Source organism: Suncus etruscus, chromosome 8, assembly GCF_024139225.1.
Source record: "Suncus etruscus isolate mSunEtr1 chromosome 8, mSunEtr1.pri.cur, whole genome shotgun sequence".
Classification (NCBI taxonomy): Eukaryota; Metazoa; Chordata; class Mammalia; order Eulipotyphla; family Soricidae; genus Suncus; species Suncus etruscus.
In genome coordinates, this window is record NC_064855.1 from 26,954,738 (window position 1) to 26,967,678 (window position 12,941).

Here is a 12,941-nt window from a genome sequence, read left to right on the forward strand (position 1 = left end):
TTCTGAATGATGAGACAATGAGATCCTAAGTCTCAGGACTCATTCATTCCTTTCTTTACTTTTTTTAAATTTTAAAAGGGAGTTCAAGACAGAAATGAGGGCTGGGAGGGCTGCCAGATAAAATCATAAAAACCAGCTCCTGCCTTGAGCTACATACTAATCAAGGTCGCAGAAGGTTCCAAATGAGCAGATTAGGAGAGAATTGATTTTGAAATGCAAATTCCATGAGTGGCTTGCAGAGCAGATCCTGCTCCTGGACCAATCTCCAGTCCCCCCATCAGACATGAACATGGCTGTGCTGACCTCACTCCCTAAAACTTTCTGGCTTTCTGGCCTCACCTCCAGGTGGCATAGATAAGGCTGTGAAAATAATCATGCAAAGGAGAAGAGGCCACTCATGGCCAGATAATACAAATAGTAGATGGCTAGCACCTACTCACTTGCTGCTCACAACCACAGTATGCGGTAATTCTCAGAAGTGTGTGTATATGTTTGTGCATGTGTGTGTAGAATATCTCATGTCTGTGAATTCATCAAAGAACAAAAAAATCATGTTTTTGACTTTTCATCTCTATATACATTTCCTTCATTCTTTCCTTCCTTTGTTTCTTCTTTCATCTCACCCCTTTTTCCTTCTTATCTCTTTCTTTCTTCACTTACTCCCTCCCTTTCTTCTCCCTCCCTCTCTCCCTCCTCCCTTCCTATGTATCTTCCAATTTTTGCTTCCTTTAGATTAAGCCAAATGTTCTCCGTTGTACATGTTTCCATGTGCATCATCATGGGGATGTGGTCAGTCAGAAAATTGCCACATGATGGCTTCACTGATAATGATGAACAAAGGACAGCTCAGCTAGCACAGAGTAGCAAGAGTAAGAAGGGCCAGAGAGGTTGCCCCAAGATTGTCCACTTCCATTCAGCAATGCACAAGAGAAATTTCTATTACCAACTGCCCCATAGGATGAAGGCCATATTTTGAATCAAAAGAGGTCAGTGGAGGAGAATCCTGGTCACTGTCCCAAGAATATCCCGTTTCCTTTTTTCCTCTCTCCTTTCTTTCTCTTTCTTCCTTCTCTTTTCTTTCTTCCCATCCTTCTGTCTTCCCATCCTTTCTTTCTTCCCATCCTTCTGTCTTCTCATCGTTTTTCCTTCTTTCCTTCTTTCCTTCCTTTCTTCCTTCCCTCACACCCTCCCTCCCTTCCTCCCCCTCCCTCCTTCTTCCTTCCTTCCTTCCTTCCTTCCTTCCTTCCTTCCTTCCTTCCTTCCTTCGATGAAAAGCACACACAACAGTGCTCAGGGCTTACTCCTGACTTTGTGCTCAAGGATCACTCCTAGAAAACTCAGAAGAACCTTTGTAGATATCAGTGATCAAACTGGCATCAGAAGTGTGCTAGACATGCATCTGTTCTATCTCTTCTGCCCCATGAAACTGGACAAACTCTTCAGAGCTGAGAAGAGAGAACTTTATACAACCCACAGAGCAGCCTTATGACTGTGTCTCAAGCCCCTCAAATAAAAGTAGCACCTCAGGGCCCACGTGCCATCCATGTTATCCACTGAGTCTCTCTCCAGCATTGTCAGCTAAGTTACCCAAAGCCAGTGACATGCTGCCCATGTACTCTGTGCCCATCTCCCCTCACAGTTCCTACTGTGTTCCAAACCCACTTCAAAAACATGGCAGCATATGAGGTCTCAGGTGCTCCCACAGCACTCAACTTTAACTGGACTAGCTGGGAACAATTTTCTCTCATCTCAAACTTTCCTCAAACCAGCTTATTTGGGGGATAGTCTCCCCAGCATGTTACTTCCACTTGATGGCCTCTGCTGAGTCTCTAGTCCATCTTCTTCTCTATCTCTCTCATATTTCAGCATCAGCTCTTCCTCCATATGGTTATGAAGAAAGGTCTGTGTGGAAGTGGTGGATGATGCTCAGTGGATCTCAGAGGGCTTTATCAGGGCAGTTCTCTGGGTCAGGAGGAGCTTGTATGCTTTTTAGACTGGGAGGTCTAGGTAGAGTCTAGGGAAAGGGCAATGAGGGGCCCTCACATACAAGAATAGATGAACTCTGAGACCGAATGTGCATGGCTGGGGAATGCTCATCCCAATGACTATAGGAAAGGGCAAATGGAGTCACAGAGAAACCTTGGAAACCAACCCTTCTTGTGGAAGAAGCCAGCATGTGCTCAAAGAGATGGAGGGTGATTGCACTGTTGACCTTTTATTTACAACCCACCTATATCTTTTTATTAAATAAGTTCTTTATTTAAACACCGTGTTCACATACATAATTGTAGTTGGGTTTTAGTCATAACAAGAACACCCCCTTTCACTATGCAACCTTCCCATCACCAATTCCCCCATCTCTTCCCTCCCCCATTCCCTAGACTAGGCCTGTGCTCAACCCCTCAAACTACTGCCATGACCTGCCTTTTTATAGCTTTTAAGGGAGCTGGGTGAAGCCAGTTATTAAGGCAAGATGGCGCCCAGGAAGACTATGGAACGGGTTGTCATAGAGAAAAGTCTAGACGAGGGATTCAGTGAAAAATACACAGCCTCTGAACCAGTCTGGACACAAAGAGAATGTGTTGTCCTTTCATCAAGGACTCAATTCTGTAGGAGCACCTTCTAGTCCAAATGGGTTCAAACTCGCATTTACCATAACCTACCTCCACTCACTCAAAAATGGTTATTCTTGCTTTAAGCTGCTCCTTCCCTAAAATCTCTCTTGGTCTGCCTGAGGTTTGTTCACTGGGGTAACCTCTTTGCTGCAAACCTGGACTTGCCTTTGGTTTGGGGACAACCCAATCTTGACCATCTGTGCTGCCCTTTGGGGCATCATAACTGTAAACTCCTTCTCTGGGTGCTCCAGAATCCAAATATGGCACCACTACCCAACTCCTTGAAAGTTTGTTTCTGTAGAGAAACTAGGGCATGTGTTCTCCAAGAGGACATTTATGGGTTTTAGGGGGAATGAACTCCTGAGCCTGGTTAGCTCAGAGATTTGGGTTAGCCCTCTGGGCAAATGTAAGTAAGGCCTTTCAATCAGTAGCTGTAACATGAGGTGCCCAGATAACAGCTTCAAACTTGTTTGGGTCTGACACTAGGACACATCCTAAGGGAAACAGGAGCAACATAACAGAAGACAAATGGTTCTGAGCAGCCCAGTTTCTTCCCCATGACACCAGTGTGTCCATCGCAGAACAGAGAGGATCTGAGCAGAAGTTAAGCTACATGCTGCCCCAGGCCCCTGACTGGGCTGGGGTGAATCTCATGCTAAGCAGCAGCCCCTCAAGCTTTGAAACTGTCTCCTCTGACTTGTCTCTGCTCCTCCTCAAAGCCTTCTGTGCTTGGCCAGACCTTGTGGCTGCTCAGGAATGTTCCCTGATACCACCAAAACCAGGAGCCCAGGAATATTTTACTTTGAAGTCTTCTTGTGGTGCTCATGGGGCAGAGAAAGGCTGGGGAGAAAGGGACAGGTCATGCTGCTGCAGGTATCCGGGAGGTTCTGAGGCAACATGTTTAGGCTGCATAATAGAATCCCTAGTCAGGGCTCTGACCACAGACAAGGGGGTTCTCACCCTGTTGGGGGTCTTGAGTACATCCCAAGGGGTCCAGCAGGCAGGGAGGTCTCTCTCTGGCTTGCACATGCTCTTGCTGCTTCTCACATTGTCAGTCCTGGTATCTGTCTGGTCCCTTTTTTCTTTCAGCCAGACACGTCTGATCAGACTGATGAACTTTAAAAGGCGCATTTGCAGTTTAGCATTTCTTTTTGTTTATTTATTTTGGGGGACCACACCTGGTGACACTCAGGGTTACTCCTGGCTATGCGCTCAGAAATTGCTCCTGACTCAGGACCATTTGGGACGCCGAGTGATTGAATTACAGTCCGTCCTAGGTCAGCCGTGTGCAAGGCAAATGCCCTACCAGTGTGCCTCCATTCCAGCCCCTGTTTATTTATTTCTTATGTTGTCCCTTGGTGGGGGTTATAACATGCCTAATTTTTTAGGGATTGCTCCTGGTTTATGGTTTCATATGGGAAGCTAGAAAGCAATTCCAGATCAGCAACCTCTGCAAGGCAAATGCCCTACCCTCTCTACTATCTTTGGGGCCCCAGTTAAGCACATCTTTAATGGACCTGACTCTGATACAGTTTCTGCCTAGACTGTAGGGTTCTGACTTCAACAAATGAATCTTTTTATTTCAGGGGATATCTCCCAAATGGTCTTAGGGGATCTTCCCATCCCGCTCCTACCTCAGCACCTCAGCTGCAAATGATTCTCAGCCAATTAGGCTGGTGGTTCAAAGTAGAAACTTAAAGCCCAGGGGCTGTGTTTGTGAACTGGCAATGGTTTGCTATGTGCCAACCTATCTATGAGTTTTAAAAGAACAATCCAGCTGCCAACATGTGACTTCAAAAGCTCTCCCTAGAATGTTGGAATGGTCAGTGCTCATACCTGTGGTCACTTTGTAGGGACAAGAGTGCTGTGGGCATATGTCATATGAGTTCATCTCCTCCTCACAGTAATGGATAGACAATTAATTGTTGAGCTTACATAGGAATTTCAGATTGTGGGGGGTTGCATTTCTTCTGAAAAGTGGGTCACCACATTAGTTGTAATTATGAACATGCTCAGCCCATGTTTGGTGGTCCTGAGATTTTGGTGAGGCAAGAGTGGGGGGAATGGAACCCAGGTGCTTGGGCGGTAGAGATTTCTGGGAAGAATAGACTGGACAGGGTTGTCTTCCTCAACCCATGTTCCATATGAGCCCCACTGTGTCCGACGGGACTGGGGGTGGCTTGTGTTGGGAAACAAAACCACTTCAACAAATACCCCACTTCCACCCTGGTGCCCCCATCCTCTGCTAAGATTCTGCCTCCCACTCTCTCTGTCTTAACCATCAGAATTAAGACAAGAAAATTTGGGAGTCTGGCTGGACAGCCTAAAGGGGCTCTCTGTCAGGTGCCAGGGATCCACGTGCACTCCTATGTGGAGCACCCATATAGAGCACCCCATGTGGAGTATCCCATGTAGAACACCCAAGTAGAGAATCCCATGTGGAGCACCCCATGTAGAGTACCCTGGCAAATCCCTGAGATCTACATGCTGCACATCAGTGGCTCTATATTTCGACTCAGCTAACCTCTTAGCTCTGACGAACTAAAATGAGGGAGCATGGGGAGTCCCCACTGACTCCAGTCCCATCTTTTTCTGGGGTGATCTTGATCTACATATTTAACCTGAGTGGATAGGTTTCCCCAACTTCACTCTTGTCCCTTGCAGTGTGGCAGACAAATGGACACAGTTCTTAGTGAGTGTCCCCACTTATTATGTGTGAGTCTGGGAACTAGTAGAACTAGTACCGTTTGGGATAGCTGTGTTTCTCCCTGTCTGTCTCCCCTTCCTTCTGGGGGTCGCAGTCTGCAGTTGCAGGCTAAGGATACCCCCAGAAAGGGACAGTGGAGCCTGAACCCCTTTTCACCCTGACTTTGCATAAGGGTAAGTGCGCCCTCCCTTCAGTGCTAAGTCTCAAAGACAGATAAACTGCCTCAGCAGTCATGGGCTGGCCCAGCAACAGCCAGGTCATTGAGTGGAGTGACCAGACATCCTTGTCTCCTCTTCGCCCGCAGGAGGCTCTGTCGGTGGTGAGCGACGACCAGTCCCTCTTCGACTCGGCCTACGGCACGGCCGCCCACCTGCCGAAGGCCGACATGACTGCCTCAGGGAGCCCTGACTACGGGCAGCCCCACAAGATCAACCCTCTGCCTCCACAGCAGGAGTGGGTCAGCCAGCCAGTGCGGGCGAGCGTGAAGCGCGAGTACGACCACATGAATGGATCCAGGTAGGCCCACAGAGGTTGCAAGCCTGCTGGTCACCGGGCTCAGTTGGACCCCCATGTCACCCTCACAGGCTGGGGTTCCAAACCAGCACCTGAGAATTGTCTGCTTTCTTGTGGAGATCGTCATCACCAGAAACAATTTTTTTTGTCATTTAATTTTTTATTTTGAGTGGGTCACACCCACCAGTGCTCATGGGCATTTTGGCTGTGCTCCCAGCAGTGCTAGGAATAGTAGCAGAGAGTGAACCTGATGTGAAAATCCTTCAAAGCATACACTGGGCCTTCTGAACATTCTCTTAGCTCAGAGGAACTTTCCTATTCCTGCAATGGAGTGTAGGGAATCCCCTCACAAAGTCTTCAGGTCCTGGAGCCAGAGAGATGGCTCTCTCACTGATTCTCATTTACTTGGGCTGAGTGGTTTGGGGTTCAGACACAGAGGTGCTGATCCTGAGGGTCATACTTGGTAGTGGTTAGGGATGGGGACATGCTGGATGCTAAACTTGGGGCTCTGATGAGTCCTTTCCTTCCAAGTGTATCCCAATGCCGTCCTGTTGAAGAAGCTACATTTTTACAGGCAAGTATCTGTAGCACAAAGGTGTGTAAAAACTCTGGTAGCCAAAGTTCCAGATGGAGACTATGGCAGGAATGTCTGGGTGCTCACCTGGCCCACAAATTTGCAGCAAGCTTGGCAGGTGAGGTCAAAGCTCGGGTGCTAAGGCATCAAAGTTGGGATACTCAGGGGTTTTATAGGGACTGAGAGAGTTGAGGCAACAAAGGAAAAATCACAGGAGCAAGCACCAGATTATGGGGTGGACAGGAGCCCGTGCTCTGCCCCACTGACTTAACCCTCTCACCACCTGCTTTCCCCTTTCTAAAACCAGACTACAGTGTCTTCACAGGTGCTGGCAGTGATTTGGCTAATGCTCTAGGAGAGGGACTGAGATAGTGTTCCCGAGTGATGGGGCCTATCAGTAGGAAGGGAGGTGGGCACTCAGCAAGCCCTGGAAAATCCCACAACTGCACCATTGTGCAGAGACAACAAAGGAAAGTCAGAGAAGATACAGATGACAGGCTGAGAGGACAGTGTGTCCCCTGAAAAGATCCCGGATGACAGGCAAAGGAAAGAGAGTGGGTGTTCTCCTATGGCCTCCAGTGGCAGACTATACCTGATGTTTGGCAGGCCTGAGTTCTATCCACACACAAATAAAGGGAGAAGAGTAGGAAAGGGAAAGAGGTCGGGAAACTTCTTGGAGGAGAAGGAGGATGTGGCCATCAGAGGCCGCCAGTGGTGAAGAGGGGACAGGAAGCATAAATCACCAAAGACAGGTTTAGAGGGTCACACAAGGCTCAGGGGGACAACTATGGTAGCATGTTGGGGCAGCTGTTTAGGAGAAAAGCATCAGAGGTGACAAGAGCTCGATATTTCTTTCTTTTTTTTTTTTTTTTTTTTTTGGTTTTTGGGCCACACCTGTTTGACGCTCAGGGGTTACTCCTGGCTATGTGCTCAGAAATCGCCCCTGGCTTGGGGGGGACCATATGGGACGCCGGGGGATCGAACCGCGGTCCTTCCTTGGCTAGCGCTTGCAAGGCAGACACCTTACCTCCAGCGCCACCTACCCGGCCCCATTAAGAGCTCGATATTTCAAGGAGGAGAATGGCGCAGCATGGCCGGTTAGCTCAGTTGGTTAGAATGTGGTGCTAATAACGCCAAGGTCATGGGTTTGATCCCCTTATGGGTCACTTTCGAGCTTGATTCTTTAAAAAAAAAGGATCGTGCCTCAGTTATATGAGATGGGATGCAGAAAGACCTCAGGATATCTCTGTTCCCCGGGATACTTTCAGAGACACCCTCAGATGGAGCAGCAGCCAGACTTTAGAATCTGAGGATGAGATGGGAATTGGAGAGCCGGAACATATACACAGATGCTTGGATATCATATTTGATAGTGGGGGGAGGTCACTGAGGAACCAGTCTAGAGACAGGGGCAAGGAGGAGGGACCCCCCAGTTCTGCCCTCCGAATGCCCAGCTCCCAGAGATGGTGATCTCCAAGATCTTCCTAAGGTGGAGACTGTTTCTGAAAGCCTTGAAGAGCCTCTCCTGAAGATGAAAAGTACAGGGAGGGGCTAGAGAGACAGTAGGGTTTGACTCCTGACACCACAAATGCCCCCCTGAGCCCACCAGGAGTGATCTCTGAGAGCAGAGCCACAACAGTTAGGACATTTGCTTTGCACAAGGCCAACCTGGGTTCAATTCCCAGCATCCCATGAGGTCCCCCGAGCCCATCAGGAATAATCTCTAAATGCAGAGCCAGAGCAAACTCTCAGCACTGTCAGGGTGGCCGCCAAACAACAACAAAATTCACTAAGAGTAAGCCTAAAGTATCACTGGGTGTGGCACACACACACACACACACACACACACACACACATACACACCTCAGTTGTTACTTACACTTTGGGTCTTCACCTCATACTGTAGTCCCTATAATCATACCTTTCAGCACCTGCTCTATCCTCAGAGGCATTTGTTCTGTGTATTTCTGACACACAGGCTGAGACCTGCTTGTCTCTAGAGCCAGGGCTCCCTCCAATCCAGGGGTTCGTGCTGTCCCCCTCTCTCTTACTGCAGGCTATGCTTCTGTGTTTTTGCTCTCATCCAAACTCCACAAACCCAGCCACCACAAGTTCCCACAAGTTGGTCTCACCTGCCATATCTCTATTGAAAATCCAGTTTAAACAGAAGCCTGTACCCTTTAACCCCTCCTCAGCTCACTCCTCCCCCAGGTGACCCCACTTGCATTATTTCTCACTTCCTCTTGCCACTAGAAATGTGATTCAGAGAGCAGCTGCCAGCAGCCTGCATACCCACCTCACATTCTGAAATGGCTCATGCAAAGCCTTCCTAAACCTTATGCGATCTGGTTACTCATCACTCGGACACCCCTTTCCTCTTCTTCCCTCTGCACCAGTCACAGGGATCTCTAGCTGCTTTCAGCACACACACCTGCCTGGGATTCTTTGCCCTGATCTTGCTTCTCTCTAGAACATTTCTTCTCCGCTTAGCCATCTGACTTCCTCCCTCCTGGTTTCAGAACAAATCAGCTCCAGTCATGCTGAGTCCCACCTTGAATCTTTACTTTGCCAGTCTCTTATCACACTCCTTATGGAGATAGGGCTTTGTTTCACAGACTGAGCAGAACTACCTGGTAGGTACTTGGGAAATGACTGTAAAATGTGGTGTGAGTGGCTGATCACATACCAAGGGGAATTTGTTAAGCTAAAAGTCCTGTAACTTACTCATGTAGAAGCTGCAAGAAAGATCCATGGCCATACCCCCAGATAAAACCAGTGTTTGTGCTCAAAAGGTTGAACTGGGAGCTGAACTCATGCTGCCACTTCCAGGGAAACCTTGGGTGCTCCAAGGCACTCAAGAAGTAATGAGGGTCCCCTGAAGGGGAATTCCAAGGTCAGAAACTGCCTAGCAGTCCCCTTAATGCTGTAGAAACAGACAGAGACATTGAACTGGACTCCAGGAAACAGACATGACAGTGACCTAGATTCCAGGAAACAGACATAAAATGAACCTGGTACCCAGGAAATAGACATGACATTGACCTGGACCCCCGGAAACAGCCATGACAGTGACCTAGATACCAGGGGAAATATTATAAAACTACCTGGGTCCCTGGAAATGGACATGACATTGACCTGGACCCCAAAAAAACAGATTATTGCTCCACAAGCAGCACTCTCCTACTTTGTCATTGCCTAATGGATTCAGATGATCAGTGGATGGTGAAGTGGGTTCCATAAATACAATGTCACCTCTCTCCTATACCTCACTTTTGCAAAGAAGGTATTCCCAGTGGGCTGGAGAGCCCCAAACCCCTAATAAATCTTCTTAAGCTGCCATGAGAACACAGGACAGGTGGGGAGCATGGACTGAGTGGTCTCAACAAAATCACTTGGCTGAGAACGGACCCATGTTAGGCTCTGGGCCTTTGATCTTGCAGATGTAATAGTAGAAGTAATGGCGATTTTCATCTTAACCTCAGTGTGCATGTGATTCGATGGTTTCCAGAGACTTAAAAAACCAGAATGTGAAAAAATCTTCCCTCATTCCAGGCAGATGCTATAGTTTCATGCTCAGTGTCTGTTCTCTAGTGTGGCCTACACATTGTCTACGTATTGAGCAGATCTAAAATTATCCCCAAAGTCAAAGGCATCCCAGGTTTGGGAGACTCAGGCTGGAAGGGTAGCTCATAACTTGGCTTCTTCACCATTCAGATAATAAGTATATATTATAAATATACGTAAATAAATATTGAAATAAAAATTCTCACTTTAAAACATATTTTATTTTTAATAATGTGTTTTTTATATAATCCACCATGAGCAGGCTACCTTTTCAACACAGAATCAACAAAAACAATTAGTAATGAGCTTATTCACATTAGAACATACTGAGCCTCTAATATCCAGTATGTATTTTGCACGATGTGAGTCGACCTGGCTGCTAAATTTTTATTTTTATTTTATTTTATTTAAGAATTTAAAAAAAAAATGGGGCCCGGAGAGATAGCACAGCGGTGTTTGCCTTGCAAGCAGCCGATCCAGGACCAAAGGTGGTTGGTTCGAATCCCGGTGTCCCATATGGTCCCCTGTGCCTGCCAGGAGCTATTTCTGAGCAGACAGCCAGGAGTAACCCCTGAGCACCGCCGGGTGTGACCCAAAAAACAAAAAAAAACAAAAAAAAAATTAAAAAAAATGAAAACAAAACTTACCACCCTTCCCTTCAGGTAACTTCAATTCGTTTGTAAATATTCACTGGCTTATTTTCATTCTTTTCATCCATTCACCAACTTCATCTCCTAATATTGCACCCATAAGCGAATCAGCCAAGAATTGTCTTTTACCTTCTGACTTTTTCCACTTCACTCCATACCTGCATGTTCCTTCCATTTTGATGCAAGTGGCAACTTTCCATGTTTCCATAGGTGAATAATGTTCCATTTAACTTTTTTCTTGGGTGAATAGTGCTTTATTATAGATCCACACCACACATTCTTGCCCAGTGCTCGGCATTTGTAAATAACATTGCACTAAACACCACCAGAAAGAGAAGACTGTTGGTGCTAATATTTTCTTGTTACTTAAAAATATATCCAGATGTGCACTGCTGGGTCCCTGGGGAGTTAAGGCTATGCTGCCTATGGCCCTGGATGTCACCTCTTCTGCCTCACCCTGTCTCTTTGTTGCTCAGGGAAGGAGGCACCAAGGTCTAATCCTGTTCTGTGATAGCAACAAAAGCCCACCTGTCTCTTGCCCAGCACTGTTAGCAATCACGCATGCAGCTCCAAGTGCAGTGCTCAAAAGGACATATTGAATAACAAAACCTCTTCCTCCACCCTGCTTCTCCAACCTCTCTCTCTTGTACTTACTGGGCCCTTTTCACGGGCACCAGCTGTCCCTATTGGATCAGTCTTTGTGTTCTTTTCCCCTGTACCCCATGTTGAGAGCAGAACCACCTGCAGGAACCACTTCTCTCCTTCTCTCCTGGAGTGTCCAGGAAGCCTGAGTAGGTGGTGGCCCAGAGCAGGTTCTGGGTTTTTCCAAGCACCCATGAGACCCCACCAGGGCTTTGTCCTAGAGTTAAAGCATGTGCAGGTGGGCAGGCATGTAAACAACTTTGCCCAGCTTAGGGGATGGGTATATGTATTGGGGGAGAAACAAGAGTAGTCACAGGGCTAGAGAAAACATAAGGATTTAGGAAACATGAAATGGGCTTCCTCAGAGCCACCTGACACTAGGACAACTCTGACATCTTCCTCCCAAGCTACTTGTAGGAACCCTCTTGTTGCCAAGTGCTCTAGGAGCCTCTCCTGGCCATGCTCTTCTTTCCAGAGTCCTTCCGTCTTCCCAACCTGAAGCTGGCTCAGCCACAAATGTTTTTGTTTCTTTATCTATGGGACACACCCAGGGGTGCTCAGAGCTTACTCCTGGCTCTATGCTCAGGGATCACTCATTCCTGGTGATGCTCAGTAGACCATATGGGGTGCTGGGATTGAATCTGGATCAGCTGAGTGCAAGGCAAGTGAACTCCCTCTGTACTGTGTCTCTAGCCCAAATTCTTAGGATGTGAGTGTCCCTTTGTCCCACCTCTCACCTGTGTATGTATGGTAAGAGTCCAGAACTCCCCAAGGGCCTTGCTGACATAATCCTGACCACCCCCCAATATGTACCTAAAGGGAGAGCAGCCTCCCACTGTCACCATGCCCACTCCAAGAATTCACTCTTCCAGAGTACCATCCCTGGTTTTTCACCCTGGACTCTGCCCAGATATGTGTGAGACAGACCCACTGTTTCCGGGGCTCCCCACCCATCAATGTGGTGCTGTCCCCTTGGGCAGAAGCCAACTGAATGCTCTCAGGCTTCCCTGAGAGCTGGGTTCTTTCACAGCTGAGGAGTCAGAAAGAAGTTTCTAGACAGTGAAGGTTGTGAGTGTGTGGGTTGGTGCACATATGTGTTCGGGTTGCACATGTTGTGGTGCATAGGTGTGGCATGCACCTTGGGAGTCAGAGATGTGTGTTGGGAGTCAGAGACGTGTGTCTGCATACAGAGGAGTGCTGTGTACAGAGGTGTGTGTTGTGAATTTGGATGCACTTGCACTTGTGCATGTGTGGCTGTGTGCACAGATGTGTATCTACCTTGTGTGGGTGTACATATACACAGGTGTGTGTGCCTGGGTGCTGATTGGACAGATGTGTGAATGTCCTTTCATATGCATACAGAGCCATACTGGGGACAGGCCTGCAGGTGAATGTGTGGTGTGTTTGTGAGTATGTATGAATGTGTGTGAGAGTATGTGTCACCCACGAGGTGGGTGAGAGGACCTGGTTAGCTCAAAAGCCATGTAGCTCAGCTCAAAGCCAGGACCAGGTTCTTTATGGAGCAGCTTCATCTTAGGCCAAGCCTTGCAGCAGCAGCTTGGTGCCGGGCTCAGCGAAAAGCCCTGATGTGCTACTGGCTCCCTCCGCCTGCCATAGGGACATTAAACCTTCAGCAGTCCAGGTCTCTGACGGCTGGTTCTTGGTCCTCTGCCTGG

The 12,941-nt window shown here is 47.8% G+C and overlaps 1 protein-coding gene and 1 non-coding gene across 2 annotated transcripts in view; both read left to right on the forward strand.

The window, feature by feature from the left end:
* Window positions 1-5,629: 5,629 nt before the first annotated feature.
* FLI1 (Fli-1 proto-oncogene, ETS transcription factor) overlaps window positions 5,630-12,941 on the forward strand; it is a 52,282-nt gene continuing 44,970 nt past the window's right edge. The window contains exon 1 of the mRNA XM_049778353.1: window positions 5,630-5,838. Coding sequence (XP_049634310.1) covers window positions 5,708-5,838 — 131 coding nt within the window. The 5' untranslated portion in view covers window positions 5,630-5,707. The remainder of the gene's footprint in view (window positions 5,839-12,941) is intronic.
* Window positions 7,502-7,575, forward strand: TRNAI-AAU (transfer RNA isoleucine (anticodon AAU)). The gene has a single exon. It is a non-coding gene; the product is annotated as a tRNA-Ile (tRNA).